At 46.0% G+C, this 14,990-nt stretch overlaps 1 protein-coding gene across 4 annotated transcripts in view; it reads left to right on the top strand.

Moving 5' to 3' along the window:
• Nucleotides 1-225: 225 nt before the first annotated feature.
• Nucleotides 226-14,990, top strand: part of KCNK10 (potassium two pore domain channel subfamily K member 10) — a 94,482-nt gene continuing 79,717 nt past the window's right edge. The window contains exons 1-2 of one of the 4 annotated variants that reach the window (XM_077323416.1): nt 226-777; nt 1,712-1,769. In XM_077323416.1, the coding sequence (XP_077179531.1) occupies nt 1,718-1,769 (52 nt within the window). In that variant the 5' untranslated portion in view covers nt 226-777; nt 1,712-1,717. Of the gene's footprint in view, nt 778-1,026; nt 1,107-1,156; nt 1,770-14,990 lie in introns of those variants that run through there. The other 3 variants (XM_077323417.1, XM_077323418.1, XM_077323415.1) reach the window with 3 other exon arrangements.

Raw genomic sequence — 14,990 nt, 5'->3', positions numbered from 1 at the left:
AGCAGCAAAAGAGGCACGGACCACAGGCAACCGGCCGGGGAGCACCAGGGTGACGTGCCTCGGCGCTGGGAAGGAGGGGTTGCCCGGCCCAACCAAAGTGCGCAAAACCAAGCCGCTGATCCCTCCTGCCCGAGCGCAGGGCGGTGGTGTTAAAAGACCCCCCCCCCCGCCCAGTCAAATAGAGTTAATGCGACTCTAGACAGACGCGCGTCCCGCCTGAGTTCCCCCCTTCCCAGTCGCGGCAGCAAACACGGGCGCGCCACCCAGAGGGCGCCGAGTCCTTTCAGCGCCGAGGCAGGGCGGGCGAGTTCCGCAAAGAGGACTCGAGGGCGTCTCAGCAACCGGGAAAGCCCCCAAAGGGCAGCCCAGCCGGGCCAAGCGTCCAGCAACCATCCCAGCCCGAGCAGCGCTTGAGCGCGGAGCTCTCGGATTCCTGTGCACAGGAGAAGCGCAACGAAGGATCCCGTTTGCGCCCCACCAAGAAGCGCGGCGTTTGCACCTCTCCCTCTCTTTACCCTCGTCGACCGTCGCCACGCCGGAGGGGAACAAACTTGGCCTCTTGGGGGATTGCCCAAAAAACTTCGCCCGCCCTCCTCACCTCCCACCCGCGGCTTTCTGCTGCAGGGACTCCCTCTGCAGCTCTCGTGGTGCCCCCCACGCCCGCCTGCTGCTCTTCCTCCTGCGCCGGTTCCTCCCCAGCCAAGCGCGCCTCCGCTGCAAAACTCCTTCTAACAACACCGCAATGCAATCTCCTCCTCCAGGCGAGGAAGGGAGCCAGTAAGTAGCCGGCCGGGCTCGACGCCCCGCCGCCTCCGCCATGCAACTCGAGCTCAGCCCCGTCCCTCCCACCCATCCACCCACGGGAGTCGTCCTCCTCCGGCCTGTTGCCCCCGCCGCCGCCGCCGCCGCCCGCGGAGTTCCAGCCCCTCCGGCAAGCGGGAGAGTCTCCCCTCTCCGCCCCGTCTCGCTTGCTGCATTCAGATGGGATGCGCTCCCCCCCCTCCCAAAAGCCATGCGGCTGCAGCTCCAGCCAGCCAGCCGCGGATGGCTGTCCCCTTCCCTGCTTCCTCCTGCGAGCCATGCGCAGATCTGGCGCCGGTGGCTAGGTTGGTCGGGGGGGTGGGTGGGCGGGGGAGGGAGGGAGGGAACCGCGGGTGCTGCGTGCGTTCTCCTCCCGATGCATTCGCGCAGCGCGGGAGCTTGGCTGGCAGACGAGGCTGGGCTGGGCTGGCGTCCCTGGCAGCCGGGCTCCGCATCTGGCTGGACGGTGCACATTCACGTGTGCGCCAACTGAATGTGTAATGCTGCAGTGGGCAACTCACACCACCCAAGGAGGAGCAGCCGCCAATGGACGAGAGCCGCCGGCGGCCGTGAGGGCGCTCCTCTAAAAACGGGGCAGCTCCTCGCCTCCGACTTGTCGCCTCGCTCCCCAGCCCTTTCGGAGGGTCAGCCGAGCTGTCGGGGGCATTGTCGACCGGGCGGTGGGGGTCCCTTGGCCGCTCGCTCCTCTCCGCCACGGAAGCCCCCTTCCTCCTTTTCACGTGTAGCTGCCTTTTGCCTGGCAACCGCCCGTTTCCCCGCCAGCCCTCCGAGGGCGCAGCGGGCTCCCCCCTGGCCTGAAATTAATTTGTTTGTTTGGCTGCGGCGCCGAGGCGGCAAAAGGTTGGCGATTCATTGGATTCTTTCTCCCCCCTCCCCTCCTTGTGCAAAGGAAGCGATGAAATTTCCAATCGAGACGCCAAGGAAACAGGTGAACTGGGATCCGCAAGGTGGGTGCAGCTTTTTCACTTTTTGGGGAGGGGGTGATGGAATCTATATTTTTTTATTTTTTTTTTATCCCTCTTGCCTTATTAATCGTCCTATTTCAGGACTAGGAGAAAGGGGAGCATGGGGCCGAGATTTGAACTAGAGGCTTTGTTATTGTAGCTCCTTCCGTCCCTCCTCCCCTTGGTGACTCTCTTGTCTTGGAAGATGGTCCATGGTACTACTACAGTCTGCCTTGGGAAGAAACTTGCCTGCCTGTAAAAAACAGCTAACCATATGTGACATTTTTCTTTCTTCTCAGCCCGGTTCTTCCTGCCCCCTCCAGCCTAGTAGTCTTGCTTGAATTTGAAACTTGTCTGGAGAGGATAAGAATCCCCTGGGGGAGTCTTTTCTTTTTGTTGTGAGATAAGATGCCTTTGTTGTTTGTGGCAATTGTTATCTCCAGCCAATGGGGTGGTGGGGAGAGAAGGTGACCATCCACTCCAATGTCCTCAAAGTCAAATGTCTCCTGGCCATTCGCTGGCTGGGATCAAAAGCCACTGCAGAGGGCTGCTATCGGGATAGGAGTGATAAAGGCTGGGCAAATAGACACGCTCAAAGAGCCTTTTCCGATCTTTCACTCCACCTTATTAAGAACTAAGCAAGACTCTTGGCGTGGTAGCTGGTTGGGTTAACTCTGTGCTTAGGCAGGGAGTATGTTGGACGAAGGTTGATTGGGTGAGGCATACAGGCAAGGGTGATGTACGTGTCAGTGCTGTGGCTATGTAGACACTTGTACACCCTGCTTGCCTGCTTCCGGCAGCCTTTGGAGTAGCAAAATCAATGCTTCAGTCATGATTTTAAGGTTTGGTAAGGTGGCCAGGATTGGAAACTGGCACACTTAAGGGTTGCTATTATGTCTTGGAGCAGGGTGAAAACATATGCCCAGAGGTTGTTGGGGCATAAATAGTTTAATATTTACAGAAGGGGCAAGGGATGATTGCTTGGGAAGATTTGTGGGAGTCTTGCACTGTTTGCCTCCTCTTTTCACTGTTACTTCACCGGGGCTCTACAGCAGGGGTGGGCAAACTGTGGCCCTCCAGATGTCCATGGACTACAATTCCCATGAGTCCCTGCCAGCAAATGCTGGCAGGGACTCATGGGAATTGTAGTCCATGGACATCTGGAGGGCCAGTTTGCCCACCCCTGCTCTACAGGATGCAAGTCCTGGGTTGAGGTAGTTGACTTCTGTGTTGGATAACATGAAAGCTTGGTCTCCATGTAGGAACTATAAAAACTATTGATGGTAAAAATTTCTGCTGTGTGGAATCTGGAACAATAAACATCAAACATCTTATTTTTAGTTTTCTCTCTCTTTTTAAAAAATGTCAGAATATTTAATTGCCCCCCCCCAAATTGTGATCATTGATAATGCTGGAACACAATGTGGGGCAGGGTCCTTAGTTCCCAACAGGTGGTGGGTTCCAATTCACCAGTTACGTTGAGAAGTTCATAATCTTCAAGATCAGCCAACACGGATGATGTGAGTCTTCCACCCAGAGTGATGTCTGGAGTGCACTGCATTTTTGACTACATCCTCATGCTCCGGCTGACATCACCTGATTAGTCCTGAAATAATGGCAGAAATAAAGAGATGGCATATTAAGTTTTCGCTCAGTTGCCAGCACTAAATATGGCGTAATTTTAGGCTGTCTTTAGCAATGGCATGGGAGCTACTAGCTCATGAGTTTGTTTGTTTGTTTCATTCATTTGCACCCCGTGTTTCTCCCCAATGGGGACCCAAAGCTGTTTACATTGTTCTTTCCTCCATTGTATCCTCACAACAACCCTGTGTGGTAGGATGGGCTTTGTGAGTGTGACTGACCCAATGCAACCCAGGGGGCTTCTGTGGCAAGAGTGGGGATTTGAATCCAGGTGTACCAGAGAGTAGTCTGACGCTCTTAAGCATTACAGCACACTGGCTCTCTTATCCCATGGTGCTGCCATAATATTCAGATGCCCCCAGGCAGGGTTAATTGGTACAAATCTTTACCACTCGGTTATTGTTTCTGAAGTTGGCCATGACTCTGGCTTAAGTTAAAAGGGAAATTTAAGAGGGAGCACTCAGACTGAGAGCCATGAATAGCATCACTTCACTAGTAGAATAAATCAGAAGAATAGGGTTATTACTTTGTTTTGCCTTTTGCATGTATACCTCACCTTTCTTTATGCACCCAAGGGTCATGGACAAAGAATCCTTAAAAAACATGGACTTGGTTATAACATTAAAATGAAAGGAAAACCCAGAAATGTGTTAACTTGTTAGGTGAACTTGTAGTAAGGGTTCCACAAGGGTGACAGTTTAGTAGCTAATAGCAGCCACTACACTCTTATCCTGTCATTAGTATGCTACCTGTTGTGCAATAATTCCCCATTGTCTAGTTCATTGTGTGACAGATACCGAAGGCAGACAGAACTGTGTCTACCACGACAGCTCTCTGTCCTTCACAGAGTGGGTAAATGGATTAGTGTGTTTGTGTGATGTGGGGAGGGGAGGGGCATGGACCATAAGCATAATTCCATTGGTAGCCTATATGAGAAATCTAACTGCCTGAATTGTTAACCTCCTCAGCAGCTTTTTCACAATGTGTTTTAATGCCATTTACTGGTAATATGACAGAGTAATATGAGGAGAACTGCAGTTTGACTTACAGAGTTCTCTTTGTACCATGACTCAAAATCTCTGACTTTTTCATTCACTTGAATAGAAGAGGCAGGAGTAGCATCTTTAACAAAAAGAAAACCGGGCTTGTATTTCACTCTGCCACTGATTCCAGAGTGAGTGCTTTGGAAAGTTATTTATTTGCTTCCATGTTTTTGCTTTCATATTTGTAAAGTCTAGGGGAGTAATAATCATTATCTGATTGGGGGGGCAGTGTTAAATATAATTGCCATCTGTTAAGTCATTTGATGTCCCCAAATGGATGGAACGATGTAAGTTAATTACAGTGCATTTATAATCCAGTGCTAAAACAATTAAGTGGGCTGAATGACTTCAAAGGCTGCCATCCCACAAAGCTGCCACAACATTATGTTTCTGAACAAAATGCATGATTGAAATGTGTGTAAGAAGTATGCCCTTATAACTTGCAAATCGGCAGATGTACCTCTGACTCCTAGGTTTGACTCAGTTGTCTATTTTATTAATGGGGTGATGATGATCACGGTTATAACGCAGCCTGATTGTTTGAAGTTTTCATTCTTCCACAAGGTGGTATTTTACACAGCATTCAAATCTTTCTTCAGTCTGCCCATTAAAATCAATGGGTTTACAACAGATTTAACAGCACTGTTAACGTTGGATCCCCGCTAAATTTTCTGCAAATAGAATGCATCCTCTTCTGTTAGTGCAGGCTTTCTCAACCAGGGTTTCATGCAGTCCTGGGATTTCTTGAAGGCCCTGGAAGAGTTTCCCAAATAGGTGGGAGTTAATTAATATTTAATATTCTTTTGAAATATTTTGGGTGATTGATCATATATGGTCATGTTGACCCACACTCCTCTCCCCAAAATGGCCAATGATGGGGCAGGAAGGGGAGCGACTCCAAGTGGACATGTATACAGTTATGCTTCCCAACTATATTATGCACGATCACGCGACTTTGGGGGTTTCTCAAAGCCTGAAGAATATTTCAGGGGGTTCTCAGTGGTAAAGGAGTTGAGAAAGACTGTAGTGGGGAAAACATAGTTGTTAACCTAATGTGTTCAGTCATGAGGGGAAAACTTTCATAGGATGGAATTGTTAACTGTAATTCATTAAATTGTTAGGTTACTTGAATTCATGTCCAGATACAAATTCAAGAACCCTCATGAAAGTTGGTTGACCAAGGGCTGGTTCATGCAATTCTTTTTCTTTTTCTTTTTTCTTTTTTGCCTTCCTCATTCATGTAAGGTCGCTTCATTTGTGTGAGTCGTGTTACATAATAAGTTTGGAGTTTGTGCAACATAACTAATGTAACCTGCTGGGGGGGGGGGCAAACTTGAGATTGTCCTTGTATAACATGCAAAATGAGGCTCATGGATCTGATAAACACAGTTCTGTCCAATTCACGTGAATGGGTTCATGGAGGCAGAGATATTGTATTGTTTTTTGGGAAATGACAGGGCAATGGGGAGATAAAACGGAGTTAAAGAATTGTGCTGGACAATTGTTATCAGCCTTTTGAGACTAATTCTGTGGTATCTGTGCCTCAGTAATGGAACGTCTACAGAATGTAATAGTTGTGTAGTCTGAGAGTTTTAGACATGTATAGTTGCTACGGTAACACCAGTCATTTGGGCCTATCTCTGTTGGTGAGAGATTGCCAGCTTTCCAGTATGAAAAGGAACTGTGTGATGTCTGAACACCACTTTCCTCCCTCACAACACAACATGACTTTGTATCCTGTAGCATCTCACCTGCCTTTTCATTTTTAAGGCTTTATGATTGGGTCTTATATGTTACAAAAAACACCTGACACAAATTTGAATGAACCCAGCCTTAGCTGGAACATGCCTTCTCCTCAAAGGAAACCATAGATTATGACTTGTTTGGTCAGGATTCTCTTCTAAATATAAAATACAATTCTAAGAAGAATTACACCCTTCTGAGCCCATTCACTGGATTTAGAAGTATATACCTTTGCTTAGAACAGCAATTTAGATATTTTCATATTCTATTGACTTCAGTGAATAAGGGCCTGTAGCCCAATGAAAAAGGCAAAACTTTGAGGCTATAGATACAGGACAAGTAGTAGGGATGCCAGCCTCCAGGTGGGGCCAGAATTACAGTTAATTTCCGTACTACAGTGATAGTTTCCCTGGAGAAAATGGGTATTGTGGAGAGTGCTCTTTATGGCATTGTACCCCTTAGAGCAGGGGTAGTCAAACTGCGGCCCTCCAGATGTCCATGGACTACAATTCCCAGAAGCCCCTGCCAGTGAATGCTGGCAGGGGCTTCTGGGAATTGTAGTCCATGGACATCTGGAGGGCCGCAATTTGACTACCCCTGCCGTAGCGGTTCCAGTCCTCCCCAGGTGCCATCCTCCAATCTCCAAGGGTTTCCAGCCTGGATCTGGCAATCCTTGCCCCCCCCCCCCACACACACACACCCCATTCCCTATCTGGACCTGGCAACTCTAAAAATAGTCAGATGAAGGAAGTGGACCATCTGGCACAATGTCTGTGGAATGGACGTTCTTCTGTCACCAGTAAAAAACTTTCATTTTTCTGGTCAAAAGTAAGCCTGGTATTGCTTTGGTTTCCCTTTATCACTGTACTGCTGTAGTGATTTTTTTAAAAAATGTTTTGTCCAAGAATGGATGATGATGTATTGTTCATATGATTTGATTTTGAAAAGCAAGATATACATCTTTATGATCGTGCGATTCTGTGATATCTATGATTCTGTGTTTATACATATACTCTGAATGATGGGACCTAGCCGGGCTCTCCAAAATCCCTCCCTATATTTGATAGAATTGTGTCACACACAGTGGCAGGCAAGCATCTACAGTTCTTTCCATGGCTCTTTTCTTTCATTGCCCACAGCTGCTAGAGTCATACCTTGTGTTTGCTGAAACTTACTCCTCAACCCATTTATTGTTGTTCATTTATTTGAAACATTGCTGTCCTGCTCCTTGTACATGAGTCTGATTACAAGAGGCAATACCTGCTTGTCTCCTTATGCCCCTTGAAGGGAACTTAGCTCTGCAGGTTTGAATCTGTTGGTGGTTCTTGATCCGTGGGAAGCACGCCTGGCCTCTCCCTTTTCGTTCCTGGCCCCAGCCTGATGGAATGAGCTCTTGGAAGAGCTGAGGGCCCTGACAGAGCTATCACAGTTCTACAGGGCCTGCAAGATGGAGCTCTTCCACCAGGCATTTGGTTGAGGCTGGACCTGGGTCCCTCCTTTAGTGGCCCTCTGGATACCCATCCATCTAGGCAGACTGCCTCTCCAGAGGCTGGTAGGTGGTGTGAACTGGGTCGGATTGGTGGGTGGGTTGCAAATAGATGGGACTATGCTGTTATTTATTTAATTTTAATCTGTTTTATGGGTTTTACTGTAAACTGCCTCGAGCCGGCATGGCCAGAAGTGGCAGTTAATAAATTTAAATATAAATAAATAAATAAATATAAATAAATAAATAAAAGAAGAGCATCCCTTAGAGATAAAAGAAAACTTAGAGATAAAAGAAAAATTAATAAGATACTTTTTGTGGGCTCCTAGAAGGGAAGCTAAATAAATGTGGCGCAGGGTGGTAAAGCAACCAACATGCTGTTTGAAGCTCTGCCCATGAGGCTGGGAGTTCAATCCCAGCAGCCGGCTCGAGGTTGACTCAGCCTCCGATCCTTCCGAGGTCGGTAAAATGAGTACCCAGCTTGCTGGGGGGTAAACGGTAATGACTGGGGAAGGCACTGGCAAACCACCCCGTATTGAGTCTGCCATGAATACGCTGGAGGGCGTCACCCCAAGGGTGAGACATGACTTGGTGCTTGCACAGGGGATACCTTTACTTTTAGAAGGGAAGCTAGAAAGAGAGTTGATAGTACATAAGAAAATCTGGAAAGAAATTGAGTGTGGTCGGTGAGGTTAAAAGGCTGTGCCTGGATCAGCACAAATTCAGCCACTCATAAAACTTGAGATACAGAATGATGCCTGATTCATTGAGTCTGGGTAGCCCAGCAAATGGATTGCCTCACAACAGATGAGGCACACTGACCGCTTCTTCTGTGTACTCCCTTCTCCTGGCTTCTGCTTGATTTCAGCAGCAGTGTTGCTGTTAGACCAACCATACAGTGGGCCTCAGTTTTAATAGTTCCTGTATTTTATATCTTGGTTTCTCCTGCATTGGAGCCATGAGTCTGGGCAGTGAAATGATATGTGAATGTTCCCAAGCAGGTCTTATCAGAAGTCCAATTAGGCTCAAGTGAGTAACCATGTTGAACACAGTCTGAGTCCAGTGGCACCTTTGGTGCAGTTCAGAGGCTATCTTAGTGTAGTGGTTAAGAGCGACAGCACTAATCTGGTGAGCCAGGTTTGATTCCCCACTCCTCCACATGCAGCCAGCTGGGTAATCTTGGGTTAGTCACAGTCCTAATAGTGCTGTTCTCACAGGGTAGTCCTGTCAGAGCTCTCTCAACCTCTCCTACTTCAAAGGGTGTATCTGTTGCAAGGGAAGAGAGGATGGAAGGTGATTGTAAGCCACTTTGAGACTCCTCCGGCTAGTGAAAAGCAAGATATTGTTACCCGCCACGAGCCGCAAGGGAGTGGCGGGCTATAAATCTAATAATAATAATAAAGATACAAAAACCAACTCTCCTTTAGGTCCAAAAATTCTGAAGGAGTATTTGTGTGGCCACAAAAGCTAATTCCTGGAATAAAACTTTGTTGGTCTTAAAGGTACCAGGGGCTGAAACCTTGATCAGAAGTCCAATATTATTCAATAGGGCATCCTACCAGGAAAATATCCTTAGGATTGCAGTGTAACTTTGCAAATGCCGTTTTCTCCTTTGCTAAGGAAATGCCAGTGTGGCATTTAAAAGAAAAAATTAATCATCCCTGTACCTGCCCATTCTCCTCTGAAATACCCGAATAATATAGACCTTCCGTGATGTAAGGATTGCTGAGAAAATGTATGTCAAGCTGTTGGGGTGCTTTAAAAAGTGCTCAGTAAATACTAAGAGTCACAGCGACAGAAAGCCTGAATGACCTTTTCTTTGCAACCTATTGGAATATGTTGGATATTATTATTATTTAATTTGTATACCACCCTCCTGTGCAGGCTCAGGGCAGTGTACATCAGTGGCAATACAATTATACAAATTAACATTAAAACGTTAACATTAAAACATTAAAAACCACATCTTCCATTTACGTGCCATTCAGCCATTTACGTGCCATTCCATTTACGTGCCATTCAGCGATATCATCAGTGCAGTCCCCATTGTCACTGGCATAGGAACATAATTGCTGTTTTCAGTGGAGGTTTCCTATTGGGGGGCGCAGTTTGATGTCATTATATCACTGGACCCAACCAAAAGCCTGGTGGGGGAGCTGTGTCTTGCAGACCCTGCAGAACTGGACCGGGTCTCCTCTGGGAGCTCTTTCCACCAGGTTGGGGTCAGGAATGAAATGTTCTTGGCCCTGATTGAGGCCAAATGTACTTCCCTGGGGTCAGGGATCACTAGCTGGTTGGTATTGGCCAAGCGCAATGCTCTATGAGGGACATAGAGCATTAGGATGCTTTAGGATGCTTAGGGCTGATCCTGTGTAGAGCAGGGGGTTGGACTAGATGGCCTGTATGGCCCCTTCCAACTCTTTGATTCTATGACATAGGCAGAGAGATGGTCCCTTAGGTACGCCAGACCCAGACTGCAAATGGCCTTAAAGAAAAGAAACAATACCTTAAACTTGAATATATCAGTGAATGAAGAAGCACTTAACTGTTTTAAAAGACTAGTGAATTTTAGTCAAGTCAAAGAACTAGGTGTGACTCACTGGGGGACTGATTATGATAAGTAGAGGAAAAAAGAAAGAAAAAAGAAAGAAAAACATAAGTGATATTGAGGCTAGTTGACAGGAACAGTCCCTGCTAGTAGTTAAATTCAGTTGTTCTTGGGCTGTTGCTTAGATGATAAATATCACCATGCAGCTTCCATTTGTGGACGTGAGTGATCCATTCATCAGTTTAGGGGGAGTCCCTAGACAGTCTCCCAAATCCATACAATGCCGCCTCTTAAGTACTTTTGTGACTCTTCTGCAGAACGGGCAATCACATTCAGCTAGACAAGCATCAATTCACAATGAACTAAAAGAAACTCCTGTGCAGGCTTGATTTCTTCTATACAACGTGCTGAACACACTAGAGCAGGGGTAGTCAAACTGCGGCCCTCTAGATGTCCATGGACTACAATTCCCAAGAGCCCCCTGCCAGCGAATGCTGGCAGGGGGCTCATGGGAATTGTAGTCCATGGACATCTGGAGGGCCGCAGTTTGACTACCCCTGCGCTAGAGGGACAAAATAGACTGCTGCATCTGGTTCAAGCAGAATATCCATACTGCAAGCGTGCAGCGGTCTTTCTCTCTTTCTCTGTGTGTATATATATAAAGTTAAAATGTTTATATCCCATTTTTCTTTAACAGCCTAAGCCAGCCTGTGTCATGTCCATAAACGATCATCATAAAGCCTTATGCTGTTATTTTTTTAATAGCTGCTATAATGATATGATAACCAGCCCTCTGTTCAAGTCAGATGTGCTTCACTGGCTGCAGTCCTGAGAAGTCCTTTTCCGGGAGAAATCTACATTGAATTAAATAGGATTTATTTCTAAGTAGACCTGCTAGGGAGTGTTCCCTCTGTGAGCAGCAATACGTCATGATCAATCCACTCTATGGGCAAGTGAGGCATTTGCCCCAGGCACTTCATGTCCAGCATCCATGCCTGAAACTTGTTGAGGCAACTCCTTCTATTTTACCTTTTCCCGGGATCTGTGGTGTCTATGCAAGTGAGTTTTTGTTGCAAAGTCACAACAGGTTGCCAGATCTTCTTCATACCAGATACTGAAACTACAGAGTAGGATGGGACACAATAAATGACTCATGACAGAATCTACAAAGCATGCAAATCGGGCAACTAGAAATCACAGAATGCTGAACAGGTCATTTAAAGTTCTATACATCTGGTTGGCAACTAGCATTTTGAAAAGCTGCACTGGTGGAAGGCTCCCTTCCCAATCCTCATCCCAACATGAACTTCCAGCTATTTCCAACATTGTTGGTACATTCCTCTCTTGGCCCTGGGTTGGCAGCTTCCATGCTTCAAGGAGCATACGCTGAAATGTACACATGTACATTATCCTTTGGTAGCTCTGAGTCTGTGGATGATCCCAGTGTGAGCATGTGTAGAATCGTGCGGTCCGGCTGCATGTATGCACACATTTGCAGGGTGGCAAAAATGTGTGTTGAAAATGATTCCCAAGAAGAGGTTTCTTTCAATTTCCTTGTTAAGTGTGTCATTTAAATTTGTTTGTCAATATTTTACATCCCTGTAGCAGCAAGTTGGTTTTTTCTTCTTCTTCACTGAGCCAAACAGTGAAGAAAAAGAGTTGGTTCCTTTTTTTTTCACTCTCCAAAGAAGTTTGAAAGCAGCTTACAATTGCCTTCCTTTCTTCTCCCCACAAACACCCTGTGAGGTAGCTGGGGCCAACATCTGAGAACTGTGAGTAGCCCGAGGTCACCCAGCTGGCTGCACGTGGAGGAGTGGAAAATCAAATGCGGTTCTTCAGATTAGAGCAGGGGTAATCAAACTGTGGCCCTCCAGATGCCCATGGACTACAATTCCCAGGAGCCCCTGCCAGCAAATGCTGGCAGGGGCTCCTGGGAACTGTAGTCCATGGACATCTGGAGGGCCGCAGTTTGACTACCCCTGCTTTATAATGTCCATAGATGCAGCAAACTGGAATCAACCTCTCCCCCTAGCTTAGTATGAAACCACTGTTCTTTTTAATAAAAAACCTCTTGCATACTAACCTCTTCTCCAACTTGAAAGTGGTCCAGGTGAGTCATTTGCTGGCAGGGGCTCATGGGAAGTGTAGTCCATGGGCATCTGGAGGGCTGCAGTTTGACTACCCCTGAATTAGAGGCTGCTGCTCTTTACCACTACACCATACTGGCTCTTTCCTTCTCTGGAGGAGAAATAGCAGAGTTATTGCTCATCCGCCATTGACCTGAAAGCTATTTCAGTACTGGAAGGATAGTAGAATGACTCCAGGAGTTTGTCTCACTGGGATAGATATTATTCCCTCCCCCCCTTCTTTTTCTGTTTCCTGTAAGAAATTGCATGGGGGGGATACTTAGTTGTGGAGAAGCAGCAATTAGCACTACCGTAGCAACACCACCCCAGGGGACCAGCTTGCCGTTTTATGCAACAGGTAGGAAACAGTGAGCTTCTCTGGAGCCAGTGAGTGCATATCCCAGAAGAACTGACTCAGCCTTCATCCTTTGCAGGGAGATTAATCGAGAAATATGCATTGTTGTGAAGCACCCTTTAGAACAAGATCTTTAAAGGGATAACTTATTTTCCTCTGTACACCTTGAAGATCCCCAGTGTTCTTACCATGAATATAAGGACATGTACGTTTATTCTTCCATAGGGGACAAGTATATAAACTTGTGTTCCAGATTTAGTATGCAGAAAAAGATGAAAACACAAGCTGGTTGTCCCACTGCATGTCAGATGCCCACTGAATCACAGACAGAATTTAGAAGCTCATTCAGAGGGTGCTGCTAATGATCAAGACGTTCAGGGGCACAACTTTGCATCAGATGGATAATAATAGTTTTGTGCTGTTAAGGCACAGCTGACTCATGGTAAACCAGGGAACTTGGGGTTTTCAAGGCTGAGGAGGAGATGAGGTGGTCTGCCAGGGCTTGCTTGGTGTGGCAATCCAGATCTTCCGTGGTTGTCTCCTTTACAAGTAGAACAAATTTTAAAAGTTTTTATTTTTATTTTCCAAAATTAAAGACAGTAAGATATATGCAATCTATGTTGTCAATACAGGAAAAAAAGGACTATGCTCTTCATTTAATACATTTGGTTCCCTGTTTCAATTCCCTTTGTGTTATTTTTTTAGATAGTTCAGGTAAGGGCCCCATTGTTCTTGAAAGGCCTCTTCTGTTTTTCCATTAATTATCAGTGTCAGTTTAGCCATCTTGGCAAAGTCAGCTAGTTTGTTCAGCCAGTCTTCTGTCGAGGGTAGTTCTTGCGTTTTCCATTTCTTGGCCAATTCTAGTCTTGCTGCCGTCGTCGCGTAGAAGAAGAAGCTCTGTGTGTGGGTTGGGAGGCACTGAGGAGGAACACTTAATAACATAGCTTCAGCTTTCATAGGGAATCTAAGACCCCACATTTTCTGCATAATAGTATGTATTTTTGCCCAAAACTTATAAACTTTTTCACATCTCCACCACATATGAAAAAAAGAACCTACTTTATCATCACATTTCCAACATTTGTTGTTACAATTTTTGGCAATTTTAGCGATCACTTTTGGAGTTACATACCACCTATAAAACATTTTGTACCAATTTTCTTTAAGTATTTGACTGTTGGTATACTTTGGTATTCTAGACCATACTAACTCCCATTGTTCCATTGTCACATTAGTCTCAATATTTTGCATCCATTTGATCATACATGGCTTTACCCGTTCCATTTCTGTCTCGTACCTTAGTAACAGTTTATATATTTGGCCCTGTAAATGTGGTTTATCTTGGATTACTAAGTTTTCAAACTCTGGTATTGGGGCCTCTAGATTTAACGGTTGCTGGAACTCTGCTTTAAATCTGGATACTAGTTGGTTGTACTCTAACCATTGAATTTCTACTCCTTCATCCTTTATTGTTTGTATATCCTTAAGCTTACCAGTCTTTGATATTAAGTCTTTGTACTGAATACAGGTCAACCTTTTTTGTTGAGCTTTACCAAAATGTGCCTCAATTGGCGATTTCAATATTGATGGTGTGGGGGAAAGTCTCTTATTATATCTTGACCATACATTCATAAGCCCACAAGTAGAACAAATTTTGACTCCAGTGGCACGTTTAAGAGCATCAGAGTTTTATTTAAGGTCTAAGCTTTCATGTCAGCTGATGAAACTTTGCTGGTCTTAAAGATACCCCTGGACTCAAACTTTGTTCTGCTGCTTCAGATCAACATGGCTACCCACCTGAATGTACTCACTGTGTCCCACCCGTCTTAGCTTTCAGGCTGTGATGAGATCAGGCTAATCTGGATTATTCAGGCTGCTTTGTGTCATACTAACAGATATCTTTTCCTTTAAATTGGACAGGAAATCCCCGCGCTGCCTTTTAGGCCTTCGCAGAGTGCTCTCCAGGGTGCTGTACGCCTTCTGTAAACTTCCAAAACTGCAAGCTCAGTAAAGAGCTGCCAAGTGAGAAGGGAGGGGGAGGCGAAAAGTAGCCATTTCTGCCTGTGGCTTTGGTTCAGTACTTTTATTTCAGCAGGGAGACACTGCTGCAGTACTGCAATGTCAGGCTTGGGTCTACTCTTCGTCCTCTGGGTTGCCAGTTCTCCTTAATGGGAGAGCTCTTTGGTGGTATTTGGAAAACTTAGTTCTTTGGGCAATCTCCATGTTCTGACCTTGCTTACTATAAGGTCAAATGAAGACGCAAGTTATCATGGGAGCCTTGT

The sequence above is a fragment of the Paroedura picta genome, chromosome 2 (genome assembly GCF_049243985.1).
Source record: "Paroedura picta isolate Pp20150507F chromosome 2, Ppicta_v3.0, whole genome shotgun sequence".
In the NCBI taxonomy this organism is placed as follows: domain Eukaryota; kingdom Metazoa; phylum Chordata; class Lepidosauria; order Squamata; family Gekkonidae; genus Paroedura; species Paroedura picta.
This window is presented reverse-complemented; position numbering and strand designations above follow the sequence as displayed.